The 19,402-nt window shown below is 39.3% G+C and overlaps 1 protein-coding gene across 1 annotated transcript in view; it reads left to right on the top strand.

Annotated features, from left to right (window-relative positions):
* ROBO1 (roundabout guidance receptor 1) overlaps nucleotides 1–19,402 on the top strand; it is a 411,503-nt gene that overhangs the window by 348,671 nt on the left and 43,430 nt on the right. Inside the window, 7 exon segments of the mRNA XM_080801074.1 lie at nucleotides 334–455; nucleotides 1,116–1,347; nucleotides 2,307–2,428; nucleotides 5,665–5,836; nucleotides 10,310–10,507; nucleotides 15,180–15,206; nucleotides 16,654–16,696. Coding sequence (XP_080657200.1) covers nucleotides 334–455; nucleotides 1,116–1,347; nucleotides 2,307–2,428; nucleotides 5,665–5,836; nucleotides 10,310–10,507; nucleotides 15,180–15,206; nucleotides 16,654–16,696 — 916 coding nt within the window.

Here is a 19,402-nt window from a genome sequence, read left to right as displayed (position 1 = left end):
AGCTTCTCATCCTTGCTGTGAAAGCATCATTACATGCTGGGAGGCACCCTTAGATGCTGCTCTTGGCCACTGTTACCTTTGCTTCCTCCTCTTTCTTGCTTTCTACATGCTCTCTGCTTGTTCTCTCTCTCCCTCTGTATGTCCCCATCTTCCCTATGCTACTATAAAGGTTACCTTGTTCCCATTTTATTCTGTAGCGCAGGTTAGCTTGCCAGTTGGAATGACTCTTCTTCTCGGGGAGTGGCTATGACTGGAAGGATTGCTTCACCCTGCCTCCATTCCCATCAGTTACGTCGTGTAGGGTGGTAACACGGTCTTCTTGGATTCTTGCAGATGTTCCCCCCACAAGTCAGGGAGTAGATCACAAGCAGGTCCAGAGAGAACTGGGAAATGTTGTACTGCACCTGCACAACCCTACCATCCTCTCCTCCTCTTCAATCGAAGTGCACTGGACAGTGAGTCATTCTTGTTGCAATATTTGATTCCAGTTTCAATAAGCAGATGACTTCTGGGAGATCATTATATGAAAAGAATATTTATGGAACAGATAGTTTATGTATGTGTGTTACCTACTTGTCCACCAATGACAACTTTATATTGTAATTGTTTATTATGGTACTTGTGCACGGACTTTCAACAGAAAAAAGTTTCGTGTTGTGCGTATTTTCTGTTATACTGCAGTAGTAAACTGAGCCATTACCAAAGGAAAGAAACACACAGCATTAATTATAAATATGTAACTTGTGATAGGATCATTATCACATACATTTTTTTAGACTTTAGAAGTATTTCTGAGTAGCATTAAACTGGCATTTAAAATCGGAAAGTTTTCTGATCCTTTTGATCTTGACATATCTGTAGATGTCTGTCATAGAGCTGCCTAAAATTTCTGCATAAACCATAGAAATTAGTGTCTAATATTATCTGTTAAGCTGAAAAGGTGACTATATTACAAAAGATAGTGCTTGGTTTTTTTCATATTCTATTTTATATAAACTAGAAAACTATAGAGTGAAGCCAGATAGAATTTTTTGCATTTTGACATTTAATTTTCGTAATTTTTAAATAAATTAATATAAAGATATAAATGGTTGCATGTTTTGTCATTTTAATAGGTGGACCAACAGTCTCAGTATATTCAAGGATATAAAATTCTTTATCGGCCATCTGGAGCCAACCACGGTGAACCGGAGTGGTTAGTTTTTGAAGTGAGGACCCCAACCAAAAATAGTGTGGTTATCCCTGATCTCAGAAAGGGAGTCAACTATGAAATTAAGGCTCGTCCATTTTTTAATGAATTTCAAGGAGCAGATAGTGAAATTAAATTTGCCAAAACTTTAGAAGAAGGCAAGTATAATGAAATGTGTGATTACTGTGCATTGTAGTACATTTGTTAGGTTTTTATTGACTTAATTGAAGAAATTTTAATGTTAATTGTGATATTAATTACTAACTGTCTTGATGTTGAACCTTAGATTTTGCTAAGAGAATTTGTCCAACTGGAACTGCTAAAAACAAAAATTCTGTAATACTTGACTTGCTGTAATAGCCTGTATAAAAACGTACAACTGTGAGCCATGTTTTACTTAATGGCATAGGTAGGATATAGTCAATTGTTGAGAACTAAAATTCATATTTAAAGATGAATATGTTCTCAATTTGCTTGACTTTCCATTAATTATCTCACTTATTGAATGTTACTTTGAGTAATGACTTAGAAATACAGTGAGTAATGTTTTGGTTTGCCCTGGACTTTCTGGGGTTAGCATTTTATGTTTATTCCTCATGTCCGTGGACATGATTGGCCACCTTGACCTGAGATTTCAATCTTAGTATTTACATAAAGGTAAAAAAGGTTATGCATCACAAGTATGCTCTGTAAAAATAACCAGAATTTTCCCTAAAATCTGCTTATTATTTTGATTACAGAAATGATGGGATGTAGTTAACGTCAGGGATGATTAATATATATCTTTATACTTTGGAACATTTCTAGGGAGAACATGGGACTAAGGTTACAGGGTAGGAAGAATAAGAATTTTCCTGAGCTGTTTTGTGGAGATAACCTACATACCTTTGTTTATGGAAAATGCATAATAACAAAAAGCTTAGCAATATTGAGGAGAAACTTAAATCAGTTGGGACTATTCAGACTTGAATGAGATACATCTTTAAAACATCTGGGTATATTGACATATTGACATATTGATATAGATTTGACATAGTTATTACTTGACTTTAAATGTTGTGTCTGCCTTGAGTGTTCTCTTATATACTCATAATGTATCCAATTTTTAAAACAATAGCACCCAGTGCCCCACCCCAGAGTGTAACTGTATCAAAGAATGAAGGAAACGGAACTGCAATTCTTGTTAGTTGGCAGCCGCCTCCAGAAGACACTCAAAATGGAATGGTCCAAGAGTATAAGGTAATGCATATATAATACTGATGGACACCCATCTCCCCCTACAAAGAAAAGCAAAAGAAAAAGTGTGTCTGAATTGTGGATATTTGGCGCCATCTGCTGGTCCATTTAGGAATGTAAAATTATCTTTACCATTTTTTCAGTAATTGTGGAATAATTCTTTCTTAAGCCATTTGAAAAAGCAGTTAATTTAAAAGAAGTCATCTATAGGGTCACAAAATCTATAGGTCCATATAATTTCACACAAACAACAAGTATAAACGCTAATGAAAAAGGGATTTGTTTGTTTACCTTAAAAAAATAGCTTGAATATATTTTGCAGGATTGGGTTGCCCCATGGAATTGGTTAGGAGTCAAATACTATCAGATAGGGTTTGCTTGCTTGCTTGCTTGCTTGCTTTCCTTTTGGCATGTTTGAATTTTTGGAACTTTGGAGCTAAGTTGGAAAAGTTGTTTTAATTTGCATGAAAGTTTTTTTTCTTGTGAAGCATGTTTTAGTCTCTAAACAAAATTTCATGTCTCAGAGGAGATTCAGTTATAAGTTTATTTATGTTTAAATGAATTTTAAAAATATAAGATGGCAAGTGACTCAATCTGGTAATTCTGATAATTATTTTGGCCTGTGAAGTCGTCAGCTCTAGTGATTAAACTTAGAGTCTTACATAGATTTGTTTTGAGCAAATATTTTCAGAACATGCCAAGATACAGTTAAAAACAAAGTTAGGCTCGTGAAATATATCCTATCAATGACTCTGTATTATAGGAAATAAATGAGTAATTGATAGATTGAATCAGGGAAATCTCAATAGAAAACAGATTTTACATGTCTTTTTTTCAACATGTATGTAAACACATTGCACACTAGAAGAATTTCAACTGTAAAACATTTTTTCTCTAGATACTGTTTTATTTTTCCATGATGCCTGAGTATTTTTCTAGTTACTAGCTAAATCGTGATACTTAGTAGTTCATCTCATATATGTATTTTACACTGTCTCTGTTGATACAAAACTGGTATTAAAAAGGTGACCACATTTATCTTCTACAGGTAATTAGATACTAACATCAGAATCACTTGTAGACTTATCTTCCAAACATAGGTACCTGACCACGATTCTTGGAGATTCTGACCCCGTAGGTCTGATGGGGGCGGTTTGCATACTCATCGGGGTAGATCTTTCCAAGGTGATTCTGATGTGCACACTTGGTAAGCCTTGCCAAATAAAGACCATCAATGTTCCCTCGAGTAGCAAATTGATTTGGACAATAACCAGATATACTGAGCTTCAGTTTTGGCCTAACATTTTCTTAAAATGATTCTTAAAAACAAACTGAAAGCCTCTTCATGAAATTCACCAGAATTTTAAAAGAGTGACATTTTAAATATTTAAAATAGTGCCATGAATGTCCTGTAAATGTTCTAAGATATTTCAGATTAGATCTTCTAGTGTCATTGAGTCATTGAAAGCTAAGAGTCTCTACAATCTAAGTGTTTTCTTGTGAATTTCAAGGTTATCTCAAGACTGGGGAGTGACAGGATGCTATGGTTCTGTCCAGAAAAAATGAACTGTTACAGAGATCTTTAAGGATTTAAAATGAGGTGATGTCTCAGCTCTCAGGCAAAATTGTGTAATGCAGCATTTTCCCCTAAGAATCAAAACTCATTTCTCTCCAGAAGAAATGCAGAAGGGTGGATTTCACTTAACTTCATGGTCAATTTAAAATAATAAAATGCCTTTCAGAACCTGATTGACTGGTACAAAATCAGTTTGTGGCTTTGGTTCAGCTGCGTAATGTAATTGGGGAAAAAAAAATCACAAAGGACTCTTTATTTCCAAATGGTCAGGACCTGGTATAGAGTCTGGCCATTTGCTAGTGTTATGCATTGAAACTATATTAAAATAATATTAACTTCCAAGGAAAAAAATGAAAGGTTATTGCTCACATGATAGGGGACACTGATACTCCTAGACTTATTTTAAACCCCATTTCCTATTACAGTTTAGACAATAGGCTACTTGAGGCTAATCCTACATGTTGCTTGAGGACATCATAAAGAATATAGAGCATGTTTTACTACTCCCTGGACCATTTTCTTATGGTAACTGAGTCCAAATACTGTCATGCACCATATCCAACTTCTTAAACATTGCAGAAGATCACGCTATGGTTAAATAATCCTTTAGTGAAATTTAAATTAAGGATTACAGTGTAGTTCAGAAGTCTTAATTTCCTGAAAATACTTTCCTGTCACAAATATCCTTATCAAAGTTAGTGAGCTCTACAAGAATTTTCTTATTGGAAGAACGTTTTTCTTCCAAGTCAAATATGTCTTGTTATTCTTTATGATCTCATCTATGTTATCAAAGACTAATTAATATTCCCATTTAAATACAAGATCGGAGTGCTAATTTTCTCTCATGGATAGTAGTATGACATGCCTCAGGTTGAGGAGATTCATAGGAAGAGCCTAACTCCTTAGGTCCAGTTTTATTTATGTATTTTTAAGTAAACTCTACATGCAGCATGGGACTCGAACTCAGGACCCCAGGATCGAGAGTTGCATGTTTTACTGACTGAGCCAGCCAGGCATCCCTGTCCAGTTTTTTTTTTTTTTTAAGATTTTATTTATTTATTTGATAGAGAGAGATCACAAGTAGGCAGAGAGGCAGGCAGAGAGAGGGAGAGGGGAGCAGGCTCCCTGCTGAGCAGAGAGCCTGAAGTGGGACTCGATCCCAGGACCCTGAGATCATGACCTGAGCCGAAGGCAGCGGCTCAACCCACTGAGCCACCCAGGCGCCCTCCAGTTTTATTTTTAATAACCTTATTTTTGAAAAGGTACTTTATAGACTAAGTTATTGTTCTTTATCTGGGTATATACAGTTTTTTGCAAAGCCCTTTTTTCCTGGCAAACAATTTCTAGGTTAAAAAAAAAAAAAAAAACCTGCTGATTTGGGCTGATAGGAGCCCGTGTCTTTGAGCAAAGATTTGTAGACTTTCCAAATAGACTCCTTGAGCAGTATATGAGAAAATTCAAAGCAGTCTTAAAGGTGCTGCTAACCCGAGGTTGGAATGGAAGAGACCGCTCAGAACTAGATCCTCAGGAAAAATGACTTCTGCCGCATCCTACATCAGGTCCATGAAAAGTCTGAACTTGGTCTAAAACCGAAATACCATGTTGATCTTTGCATTAACTTAAATAATTTACCAGCTTCAACTTCCTTGTGCTCTTCTTACAGGTTTGGTGTCTGGGCAATGAAACTCGCTATCATATAAACAAGACAGTGGATGGTTCCACCTTTTCTGTGGTCATTCCTTCTCTGGTTCCTGGGATCCGCTACAGCGTGGAGGTGGCCGCCAGTACGGGGGCCGGGGCTGGGGTGAAGAGCGAGCCACAGTTCATCCAACTAGGTGAGAGCCCCGCTCTGGTTTGTAGTCCATCCCTGCACCCATGGTCCTGCCTTTCTTGGCTTTTGGAAAGAAAATGACAAAAATGATAACATTAGCTTTATTTAAAATATAGGCATAATAATAGTGTATAAAATATATCTATGTCCTATTATGTAAATATATGTTATAATTATATAAGTACACAATATATATCACAACTCAACTGAAACTTAGCCAAGCATACATTTTATTTATTTATTTATTTTTAAGCATACATTTTAAATTATATTTCAAGCAAACGTTGTCAGCATTCACTGTCATCCTAATTCCATCCTATTGCATTTTCTTTTCCTTTTTTTTTGTTTATTCAACAAATACTATTAATTGAACATCAAGGATACCTCAGTGAACAAGAAAGACAGTCTGAAACTTCATAGAATTTATAGTTATTTGGATTTACAAAAAAAAAAAAAACAAAGCTTCCATGAAAAACTTAAACTAGGTATTAGAAGTTTAAGCAATATACAATTTATATTTACCACTCTGGTGTCTATTTAAAACTGTAATTGCTTTTTTAAAAATTTATTTATTTGTTTGTTTGTTTGTTTGTTTATTTGACAGACATCACGTTAGGCAGAGAGGCAGGCAGAGAGAGAGGGGGAAGCAGGCTCCCCACCGAGCAGTCAGCCCGATGTGGGGCTCGATCCCAGGACCCCGAGATCATGACCGGAGCTGAAGGCAGAGGTTTAACTCACTGAGCCACCCAGGTGGCCCAAAACTGTAATTGCTTTGTATAAGAAAAGATAGATTCCAATGTCCAAGAGAATTGGGATGCTAATTACTTAGAAAGGTAAATACCATGTGTGCTTCAGAAGTGGTTAGAGGAATTAGGAAAAACATTTAGAAAAAAACTGCCAGAGAAGCCTTGTTATTACAGTTTCCTATAGGGAATGTGGCATGAATACGAAATACAAATTAGTAAGTGGTTACTAGTAAAATCTAAAGCAAACAACAACAAAAACAATTATAAATGGAAAGGGGAGAGAAGGGTGTCGCTCGCTATCAAGAGACTGCATTTAAAATATGAACAATGCTGCATGTAGAGCCAGCTTTGGTTTATTCCTTTCAGATCAGAAGTTAAGCATTAGTAAGATTTTATGTCAGGAGAAGGATCAGATATATGCATTTTTATACTTCACAGTCAAGTGCAAAGTATTTTTGCATTTGGTTGATAATTGAGGACATCCTAGAAATTATTTCAAAACAAAACTGAGAAACATTTGGCTTTGAATAAACTTCATTGCTGGATAAACTTTCATTCAGTCTGCAAATTCCTATCATTGTTGTGTCGTTAAGACCAAGCTATCTGCTCTAACTGATGTCTTTGCCGAATCTCTGTGGTATAACATGATAAATTTCACCTGAAATGCCGTGATCGTGGGGTGGGACTCTGTTCCATGTGGACATGGTCACGGGCTGGTGAGGCTTACCTTTTTAACATGGAGCTTTCAAGGCTGACCCAAAGCCACCAGAAAGAAGGAAAAGAAACCCGCAGTGTGGGGGAGGATTGAATGGTGCAGGTCTAGGTTTTGTATGCATCTCTCCTGGGCAGAACTCTCATGGGATTTCCAATGGATGAATGGGAACACCGCCAACGAAGTCACTGGCTAGGGAGTTACCTCCTGAAAACTCTATCGTGTAACAGTAACATTCAAACCTTTAGAGGAGAGCTTGCACTATCGCCACAGCCATGGTCCAGAATTTGATCTGGGGATTATCTTTTTAAACAGTGCTTACATATGCAACTTTTAAGCAAAAGTCGTCTCATGGTTTATTTCAAGTTCCTTTATTACAGAATTACAAAATAGGGAACTATGTAAAAGAATTGCTTGATGCATCTGTTACAACGTTCGGTTGGACATGGGGAAAAATAGTCTAAATACAGACCTTTTACTCAAAGAGTTGCCCAGTTTTATGAAACATCAGTATTAACTTATTAAAATTGATATTACAGGTTATAGTGTGATGACCTATACACTGTTGATGTCATTTACCTATTTTTATAACATACGACTTTCGTCCTTTCTCAAAGATGCGTTGGAAAAGGACCCTGTGTAATTTTATTCATTTAAGATTTAAATCAGGGGATTTAAGGGTCAAATTGGTTCTCTTGAAATTATAAATGTGTTCCAGTTTTCCATATCTCAATATAGGCTCAGCTGCAGAGAGGCAGAGACTGAGATGTAGAGTGGCCGCTTTAATTCATTAGTCACACCACACTTTTTTTCTGTTAAGCCCATCTGGTCGCCTGCATGGAACCTCTCCTGGCTCTTTCCATAAAATCTGAAGCTACCCAACTTAACCTTGCACAAACAGCCATGAAATCTATAAACTTAGGAGATGCAAAGAGTGTATCAGGGGGGTAAAAAAAAAAGAATAGGTCTGCTTGAACTCTCAGAAGATGAAGTGCTTTTAGGAAAATCATAGATAAAAGAGCCTGGAACATGGAATAAAACTTTCTGTCAACAAACAGTTGAAGGCAGGTGACAGAGACAGTTTATAAAAATAGGTTTTTCAGCCTTGACCCTCCATAGAATAAAATCTGGAATTCTTTTTAAGAAAATAAAAGTAATAAAACGAGCGTGCACGCGTGCGCGCGCGCGCGCACACACACACACACACACACACACACACAGGAGTAGCAATGCAGCTACCATTATACATAGATGGGGGTGTGGAATTTTCCCAAGGTGGTTTCCTTAGCCATGGAATGCTGCTTATTTTCCTGCCAATGTCTTATTGGGGCACCGTATCATTTAACAAGAAAAAAAATAATCTGTAGAATTTTCTTCTGTTTGAGAAATGTTCTTCATATATAATGAGCTATACCAATTATTTTTTCTGGGGAAAAAAAGGAATCTTGGACTGGAACAAATGTTTCTATTTTAAAGCAGGTGATGAGCAGCACATTTTCAGAGTCCAATAAAATCAGACGACTGTAAGAAAGCACCATTCCTAATAGCATGGGCAAACACCTTCTCATTTCACCAGATGTTGTGGGGGCAGAACATTAAAACCACAGGCACTAATGGGACTCGTGCCCACTGGGCATCCTCAGTGTTGGCATCACTCAGTGCCAACAAAGTAGGATACTGCTTTGATCACAGAACAAGGGTTTGTACTTTTCTGCAAACATTGCTGACGGCTCCGTCTGACTTGTTGAAATGGTGGGCTTGAAAAAAGAATCTCTTAGTGGGTTTAAACCTAAAAAAGGAAATTTCCATTGCCAGAAATTCCATCAATTTTAAATTACTGAGTCAGAAGAACAGAAAACATGAGCCTTTTCGACTATTTGTAACACTGGATAGTTCTTGTCCGTATTTAATGTTCTCGGATCTATTGCTGGTCATGACTGTTGTTTTAGAAGAAAGAGATTACTCAAAAACAAACAAACAATCAGACTTTGGGGCTGGTTCAGTGAGTCTAGCATCCGACTCTTGATCTTGGGGTTGTAAGATCAAGCCCCACTTTGGGTGTAGAGATTACTTTTAAAAGAAAAAAAGAAAGAAAGATTATTCATAGTTTTTTCCGTGGTAACATTATCTTAATTTTTCTTTAGTTTTATGTTATACTAAATTGTATAGACCCTGTGATGGGCATCTGGGTGGCTCGGGTGGCTCGGTCTGTTAAGCGGCTGCCTTTGGCTCGGGTCATGATCACAGGGTCCTGGGATAGAGCCCTGCAGCGAGTTCCCTGTTCGGCCAGGGTTCTGCTTCTCCCTCTCCATCTGCCTGCTGTTCTGCCTGCTTGTGCTCTCTCTCTCTGTCTCTCTGTCAAATAAATAAATAAAATTTAAAACAAAATTGTATAGACCCTGTGAACATAGGCTCAGATAATGTGTTTGTAAGACATTTTAGAGTCTTATAATATAGTCATGTAGTTGGGGGACTCGGGGAGGAGGAAAACACACACCTTTTTTTCAAAATCTACTCTAAGTGGAGGAAATAACATTTTATTTATTATCATTTTAGAACATGTAATTGAGAGTTTCTGTAGAAGTCTGAGAAAGTTCATGTCTTTTCTATACAACTTATTTGCTACCCCTTATTTATAGACTCCTGTTCAAGCATTTCAGTGTTTAGAATTGTAATTTTGTATTTATCTCAGTTAGCACTGTCCTCTGAAACTTAATCTAAGCAATGAAGAGTTCCGTGGAGTAAAAAAAATAGAACCTGTGTGCCATTGTCTTTGTTTTTAAACACATTCCACAAAATGATTGTGTCCTGTTTGTTTTGCATTAAAATAGAGTGACTATAATTTTGCTGAAAATCTCATGGACTATTTTAATTGGCAAGGGTGGATGTCACGGAATGAAAGACAGAAATGATTGTCTAAAAATTCACAAAATAATGATAGCCATTTTCTATGAGACAAGCATGCATTCATGATGTCGCTGAGTTTTCAACCCACATTAATCCCAAGATGGCTTTTCAGATTCCCACGGAAACCCCGTGTCGCCTGAAGACCAAGTCAGCCTTGCTCAGCAGATCTCCGACGTGGTAAAGCAGCCCGCGTTCATCGCGGGCATCGGGGCCGCCTGCTGGATCATCCTCATGGTCTTCAGCATCTGGCTCTATCGACACCGAAAGAAGAGGAACGGACTGGCGAGTACTTATGCGGGTATCCGAAAAGGTATTACCTTTCCTGAGTTTTTCATTTTTTTAATATGTTTCGGTAACTCCGGATTTGAATCTGTGGCTCCCAATTATTCACGGTTATCGATCTCCTATATTAAATTTTTTTAATATGTAAAGATTTTCAAAAGCACTTTTAGGGTGATCTCTAGATAAGGACTCCTCTCCAGCAGGCTTCGACAGGGCTTACTTGTTTGAGGCTCAATTCCTTGAAACTATGTTTCACCAAGGTAGGTCTCCCCTTGGTCGTTACACCATCTCATGTGCCCTTTGGGAAGTACTTCGTGGCTTTAGATTCTCAAAGAAATTCTTTAATCTCCTTGTCACAGGAATTGTAAATACCAGCTTCGCACGGTCTCACACAACTTTAAAGGGAGTGCGGTTGCCTTTGTGATGCCAAAGAGATTATTTATAAAATAAGTATTTCATGAGCATTTCTGATTAGTTATAAGGTAGTCATTTCTTAGCGAATATGGAATGCCCAACTAGATGATGTGCCTCTGCGTGCAGAGAGGAGGGTTAGTCCTTTTTTTATTGTTGTATTTAAGATCGCAGAGTTGAGTGTGTATATACCGTTAATCCGTGATGGGGCTTTCCTCACAAGTGTCTACAGTGTTAGAAGAGAAAGTTTTCTTGACTGCAATTATTTACAATTTTATGGATGAGCCAAGTATGCCAAGGTTTGCAGACACTCCCTGCCTCTACCTCCCCAACAAACACATGAATCAGTTTGGGGTCACTGATGAGCACTACAGGTAGGGTGACTAAAAGTCCTGGTTTTCAGGGGAGAGTCCTCAGTTACTTCTTTTGTCCAACAAATTACCTAGAGTTTTGGTATAATTATATATTCACCATAGTTCTCACTTTTACTTGGCTGGAAAACAGATTTTTTTTCTTAAGATTTTATTTATTTATTTGACAGAGATCACAAATAGGCAGAGAGCAGGCAGAGAGAGAGAGGGGAAAGCAGGCTCCCCGCTAAGCAGGGAGCCCGATGTGGGGCTCGATCCCCAGACCCTGGGATCATGACCTGAGCTGAAGGCAGAGGCTTTAACCCCCTGAGCCACCCAGGTGCCCTGGGAAAACAGATTTAAAGAGAACTACCAATGAACACATCCCCTCTCACACTATCACCGCCCCTTTAAAAACGAAAGTCTACCTATCTTCTGAAGATTTGATTTATTTTAGAGAGAGAGAGAAAGAGTAGAGCATGGAAGTGAGTGTGCACTAGCAGGGAGCGGGAAGCTCAGGCAGATTCCATGCTGAGCAAGGAGCCAGACGTGGGGCTCAATCCCACAACCCTGAATTCATGACCTGAGCTGAAATCAAGAGTCAGACGCTTAACTGACTGAGCCACCCAGGTGCCCAAGTCTACATATTTCTTTTTTTTTTCCCCCCCTCAAGTCTACATATTTTCTAAGCAAACATTTCCTACATGTCTTGGCCAAGCCCTTTCTCGAATCCTTTATATGGCAAAGTCAGAACTTGTAGCACTAGCCAAAATTTTTCTCAATGAGTTCTATTGACTGACCCTACAAGCTTAGAAAACAGTCTGGGACAGCAGTCTAAAATATTTGTGCTGTCAGTCACAGGGGTCTTGGCAAGAAAGAGTCAACACAAATTCATCACCCATGCGGTAAAAATACATGAATGTGCCTCTCCACTGTGGACATGCAGCGGTCCCTTCATGTGCATACATACTTTGCCGTGGCATTAGCATCCTTAAAAATGTTTTTTGCAGATATGCGTTCTGTCTAGAGATGAAGCAAAATGTCAGTTTCCCTATAGCCTGTGAAATGGAAAACGAGGGCGGGGAGGTGACTGCCAGGAGAGCTGGTGCTCGTTATGTCCCCAGAGTAGAACAATGTCAGGCACATGTGTGACCGTCTAAAACCTTTGACTTAAATCTAGTGCAGGGAAGGGGCTTGTGGGTGTCCCTGTGTCACGGAGCAGGGGAGGGGCAGGGTGAGTTGGGAGCTGCATTTTGAAATCGACTTTGAAGAGGAAAAGTGACTAATTAACATAGAGATGTAGAGACTCTCGAATGCTCCAGGAATCTTGTATTTCTTGGTGCCGTGAGGGGCTGCAGCTGCGTAGTTATAACAATTTAATGCTCTATAGTGTCTTGAAATCTGAATGTGTGACATGAAACCTCCTTCCTTTCTGAAATGCCTTTTCTTTCACTAATGGACTATAAGCATGCTGGCAAATGCCTGTGAGCTCTTTGTGCGAAACCTATGAAACTAATACCATTGTCCTTTTAACTAGCTTGTGTTTAAGCAGAAATCATAGAACATAATTACAAATGTAATTGGTGAGCATTTGATTCTGCTTTCCTCACTTTGCCTTGCTGGCAATTTTTCATAATTCTGTTTCCATCCAATTAAAAAAATAAAAAGTGCCTCCCCCGAAACCTTAAATTGTCTATGCCAGAAACGATTCCAGTAATTATAAAAAAAAAAAAATGAAGTGAAAGATTTTAAAGAAATAGATATAAGAGAGCCTCTTGACCTATAAACCATCAAACCAGCTTGTGACTTTGGGTAATAGTGAGTGTTATTAGCCTCCCCCCTCCCCCCACCACGTGTACCCATAGATGGACCCTCCGCTAGAACACTCAGGATCCCTCTCCACGGATGTCCACACAGTGCACCAGCATCGCTGGGTAAAAAGAGATGATTCTATTATTGGAAGTTTTGAAAATTAAGTCATTCTTTGGTGTACAAGCCACTAAAAATTTCATTTAGAGGGACCTCTTTTCATGTCTTCTGCAGTGCTTTTAATGGGGCTAGCAGTTAGCAAGGAGGACTGACAAGGACCTTTCATATTTTTTTCTTTTCCTTATGTCCTTGTGATTGCAAAGGAACGTTCAGGCACTCTGTTCTTGCTCGAATAGATTTACTTTCACATGTACCTTTTAATTTATTTATTTATGAAGACTTGTTACTATGACTTGAAATTTTTGACTGTGGCTAAGTTACGTCGAAGCTCTGAAAAGACCTAACTGAAAGGAAACACAATAGAGTTCTTGAGACAGGGAGGGTCCGCTGCGCTGCCAAGGAAAGCCAGTGTATCAGTTGGGCACACACGGCACTGAAGTTTTTGTCCATTTTTTTTTTTTTTAAGACTTTATTTATTTATTTGACAGACGAAGATCACAAGTAGGCAGAGAATCAGGCAGAGTGAGAGGAGGAAGCAGGCTCCCTGCCAAGCAGAGAGCCCGATGTGGGGCTCGATCCCAGAACCCTGGGACCATGACCTGAGCTGAAGGCAGAGGCTTTAACCCACTGAGCCACCCAGGCGCCCCTGTCTGTGTTTTTCTAGTGTGCTCGGCGATGGTTTGGTGGCAAGTGACCATCACACCGCATCCTCCAGCATGGCAGTGTGGAGCCCCAAGGGCTCTAGTCCTGAAGTAAATGTCTTGGAGACATTCCAGTGTGCCGTGGAAAATACATTTTTGGCAGTTTGTTGATCCACGATACGTGATCAGTAGTCCCGTTTGTGTGTATTAAGGATTTCTTAAACGCCAACTTGAGTCTTCAAGGGAGCAGCGAAGATTCCCCGGCTTTCCGGACCCGGGAACTGTTTACTTGAAATTAACGCGAAGAGCTTGCAAAATAAGTCAGCCTCCTCCCGCCGTGAAATGACATGGAAATGGTCTGCAGTGTATTCAACACGCAGGAATGGGAGGAGATAGGAAAACGGGGGATGGGGGGAGGCAAGCTTGCCAGTTTTGAGGTCTGCGTTTCCATTTCAGGCCTTATTGATTAGATCAAGATTTATAACTGCAGAGAGAGTGAGGGTTTTCAGTGGGGTGTTATCGTTCTATTGTTTAGCTTCTAGTGTGACATTTAAACACTGCACAGCCTACTTGGAGAAAGCTTCTCAACGTAAACTGTAATGGAAAAATTAAAGTTTAAAACTCCCCATTTTTTCCGGTCCATTCACAAATTCTATAATGATAAAAACCTAGTATTACACTGTTTATATGATAAGGGGTCAGGCATTTCTCAGCATTGAAACAGTTTGGTTTTATGGTTCCCTTTGTTCCAGTTGTTTCTTTCCTTCTTTCTTCTCTCCCTCCCTCCCTTCCTGTGTTCCTTTTTTCCTTCCTTCTTTCCTTCTTTCTTTCCCTCCCTCCTACCTTCCTTCCTTCCTTCCTTCCTTCCTTCCTTTCCTCCCTCCCTCCTTCTTTCTTTCCTTCCTTCCTGTCTCTGACTCTCTTTCTCTGAATGATGAATACTTAAGCACACCTATTAGTCCACGTTAATAAGCATTTACTTTCAGATCTCTAGATAAGGTTCAAGCGAGACCCTGATAATACTTGTTTGAGCATCCATCAGCCAATGTTTGGAGATTATTAATCGCAGAGGATTCCTGTCTGTCCTAAGGCCGGGAGCGCTGTCTCTGGGACTAAACTTAGCAGGGTCTTTCCCAGGCTAACCCAGCACGACTCCCACGCCAGACACTTCAGGATGGTACCTGTAGAGACAAGCCTCTCCCTTTCACCTCAGATTTGGTTTTATTCCTGTATCAGAGTGTCAGAACTCCTGGCTTAGTTATTTACATTTGTTTTATGTTCAGCTGTCTGCTTGATTTATACTAATGTGATATGTTCCCTTTCTCTCTTCAGCTTAATAACTGGTTTATATTTTGTTTTGATTTTCCAGTCCCGTCTTTTACCTTCACACCAACAGGTATATATTTGCACTTACCCTCCTCCTCTTCCTTGTCAGTTTGGCATGTGTTGTACTGTTGTGTTTCTGTTTTTATTTCGTTTTCGGAAGTTAGTTGGGGAGAAGGACTTAAGGCGGAATGCGATACTTCATTCACTCACGTCAGGCGTGCATGTGAAGTAGAAATGGTTGGTGTTGCTTTTCCCCCATGTAATACAGTTATGTGTTCACGACTCCACGCTGCCTCCTGGCCTGGCGCGCACGTGTTTCGTTAGATAGACGCTCCGTTTCCGCCCTTGGCATGATTTAACGTGCTAATGATCTTATCGATTATTTCCTCCTTGGCAGTCCATTTTTTTTTCCCCCTTAACGTAAGCGTTCACGTTTCCCAAACGAACATTTCTCTCCCTTGCAACGCTCTGTCCATAGAATCAGCATTTTTGAAGGGGAATGAAAATATCCAGCACATGTGAAAGATAAAACTTCGTATTTTCCCAAAGTCAGAATCCTAATATTTTGTTCTATTCGGTTTCTTTCAAAGTGGGTCCTCTTCCTTCACATCACCTTTAATATACGATGTACCTGAAGTCTTGCCTCCTCGGTTTTAATCCAGTTATTGTAATCACTGGAAGTAGTTATCTCTCTTTAACACACTCCCTGTTTGGAGTTCTTCTAAGTAGCAGAATTTGGCAGCGTTTAGAAACCTATTTCTTCTTAGAAAATGCGTCTGTATTTACAGAAAAGCTAATCTTCTTAACCCCTTGCCTCACTGTGTGCAAATCTTTATTTGTTATTGCTAAATTTTTACACCCATAATTCATTAGGCTGAGAATGCTTTCAAGAGCATTTAAATGTATTGCCACTATATATACACATATGTCTGTTGAAAATATAATGGGAGGGGGTTCTGTAAGCCACAATAAAAAAAGTAGGTCATATTAATTAATGGCATATATCTGTGTGTAGAGGGAGAGAAGGTTTACTTTAATGTTTATCTTTGTCTTACTGGTATTCATACTTCTGGGACAATAGTCTTGCCATTTTTTCCCCCAAATTTAAGATTTTAATTATATATGTATACATCATGCAATTATAGGCTCTAATAATAAATTCAAAATAGAAAACTATGGGAATGCAAATGTAACAATGTATAATATATTTAATAAGAGTGTACTCACGTTTGCTTTTACTTAGTTCTCAACCTTATTGGCACATTAAGGAAATAAGAGTAACATATTTAATTCTATATAATCTTTAAAAAAAACTAGCTGAATCGGAAACCTGCCACTTTCTGTGATGGTTTTGCAATGCTTCTCAGTAGAAAGTGAGAAAGCATCCCATCTTAGAAAGATACTGGTGGATGTAATAACTTTCAATTTTATAAATGTAAACATGTCTATTAATTGTTTCTTTTTCTTTTTTCTTTGTTTTTTGTTTGTTTGTTTTGTTTTGTTTTGTAACATTCTAGTAACTTATCAGAGAGGAGGTGAAGCTGTGAGCAGTGGAGGGAGGTAATTATCCTGCTTGTTTTGTAGATCCTAAAGGGAATTCCAGGTATCTCATCTTATCTTCCTCAATGACGTCACTTTCCTTGCATAAAAGGTGTAAGGATGAAATGTGTTCCAATCTTTTAGAAATACTGTAGAACCAAGCTTGTTTGTACTCCAATGCCATGGACAGAAGCCGTTGCATCTTAGCGAATGAACACCAGAGGGCGCACTTTAACTGGGAAAGACAAACTTGCTGCTTTAGCCGATGATTAAAAGGAGTTCAAGTAATTAAGCAATGGCATTTATGAAGATTAAGAAATATAGCTAGTTAACAGATACTATCAAAGAAAAAGTATTCATTTGAAAATCTGCTGAACACAGCATTTGCTCATAAGTTGTAGGTTAGGTTTGTTTGTTCTTGTGAATTCCGCTCTCCTTTTCCAGGGGACTATGTTGAAATACAACAAGAAACCTAGGTAGCTGGTTAATACAGAGCTTTTCTTTTCTCTCTAATTAAAATGAACCTCAATCCTATATGTATTATTTTTGGTAATTATGATTCAGTGAACTTTAATATATTCACAGAGAAATCACAAATTGATGTGACAGGCAGCTTAAAAGAGCTGAAAAAGGTACATGTTACAGGAGCCAAGCTTCTGGATTTTCTATAATAAGATGATGTTTTTCCCCTCAAACCAGCAACATCTAGCTTAAGGTAGAAGAACAAAAAACTTGCAATCAAAACCATTTTCTAATTCGAATTCGATTAGCTTACTGAGTGTTCTGCTTTGCCCAGCCGGATCGTATGTTTGCAACTGGAAAAGACAAAAATGAGGAAGGTGTTATTTCTGAACCCAAGGAGCATGCCCTACGGACACACAATGACTGAATTTAGCATATGACAAAGAGTGGTTTTAAGAAAGTGTTGACTGCCGAGGCTGTATGAATATGGCAACAAGCAGTAATGTTTCCTTCCTGAGTACCGGGGCTAGCTTACTGTTTTCGTACCTGAGAAACCAAGCCAGCCAACTGGAAGACCCAAAAGCAGGGAGGTCTTCCTAAGGAATAAATTCACTTAATTCAGACTGTTTTTTGTCTCCAGGGAAATTCCTTCAAACTGATAGCCCAGATATTCATGAAATAGCCCATGGCATAACAACATTCTCTCATGGATAGTTCTGGAATGCCTGACTGTTATGACCACCTGTCTACATGTGTAGGCTCATGGCTGTGGACTCTGCTTTCACGTGAATCAGAGCACATAAAATGCGGGTTGAGCATCTTGTGTGTTCTGCACTAACCTCTGTGGATGAGCACACGTACACACTCTCTCTGTCTCTCTCTCTCTCTCTCTCTCTCACACACACACACGTGCATACACATAAAATATCTCCAGATCCTGCTCCAAATGGATTTACAACCTACCTAGAGCAAATGATCGTACAGAACCTAATGGAAGGAATCCATTGGTACCCAATGCAAGTTTCTACAGCAGGACTGAAAAACGACAAACTACACACGGAAAATTACGGACAGAACTATTTTTTGGAAGTTTGCTGTGTTACCGTACAGAATTAACCATTTAAATTCAAGAGGAGAATAACAACAAATCTTCTGTATTTCAAATACCAAGTAAGAAAGACCTTTGTGCCAAATGAAATGATGAAAGATGCCGGCATGTTACAGAGGTAACAGCTAAATAAAGATCTTAGCGTCCATGCTCAAAAGAACAGTCATATAAGCAACTTTCAATTTATTTGTTCGTCAGGCATTTTTATCGAATGTCTACCATGGGACATGGTAGTTGCTTGGGTTCCATCAGTGAGCAAGTCAAGAAAAATCCCCATCCTTGTGAACCTTACGTTAAGAGCAGGAGATATAAGATAGATAATAAGCATTTAAAAAGTCAACTCTAGTATCAGCAGTTGATGTGTGCTTTGGAACAAATAGAGCAGGATAAGAGAGATCCAGAGTGTATCAGGAAAGGTCTCATTTCCTAGTCAGAGTGTGTGTTTGGGCGGGTGGGTAGGGGATTCTGGGTGTGTGTGTGTGTGTGTGTGTGTGCGCGCGCACGCGTCTGTGTTCTCTGATTCCGTGTGGCAAGAGAAGGGGCAGTCACCCAGTCTCCTGCACTCTCTCCTCTCATGTCCATCCCCTAAACACTGGTTTCCCTCCCAGATCTCAGAGTAGTGAGCCCGCTCTGGACGTCCTGCCTCTCCCTAAGGGAAAATTTCAAGTCTTCCTTTCTTCTGCCTCCATCCCTGCCTTTGTCGACCCGCTTTCCACCCCCTTCCCTATCCCAGTACTGTTTCACGCCAAGCACTTCATCTCTCCTGCCCCACCCATCGCCTAAGCTCCCAGAGGTCCTACCTTTATCTAATTCGTTAGACTACTTCCTAGTAATTCCCTTTGGCTGTTGGAGCCAAAAGGGTATTTTGAAATGCATATTGATCGTGTCTCTAAGTTGCTCTAGAACCCATTTTTACTAGAACTCTCCAGGTTTAAAATATCAAGTCCAAATTCAGCACAGCCCATGAAGCCAGCCACCTGTAGGGTGTTGCGGGTCCCTTCCCCACCTCTGAGTGCCTCAGCCTCCAATCCACTGCATCAGACCACCTGCCACTCGCCAATATTAGATTTTCCTATGGGCCCTAAATCCATCAGCCCGGAATATGCTCCCCCTCCCCTGTCGGTTTGCTGAGCGTCACCTCCTGTGTCCTCCAGGAA

Source organism: Martes martes (genome assembly GCF_963455335.1).
Source record: "Martes martes genome assembly, chromosome: 1".
In the NCBI taxonomy this organism is placed as follows: domain Eukaryota; kingdom Metazoa; phylum Chordata; class Mammalia; order Carnivora; family Mustelidae; genus Martes; species Martes martes.
Note: the sequence above shows the minus strand (reverse complement) of the source record. Positions and strands in the feature narration are given on the sequence as shown.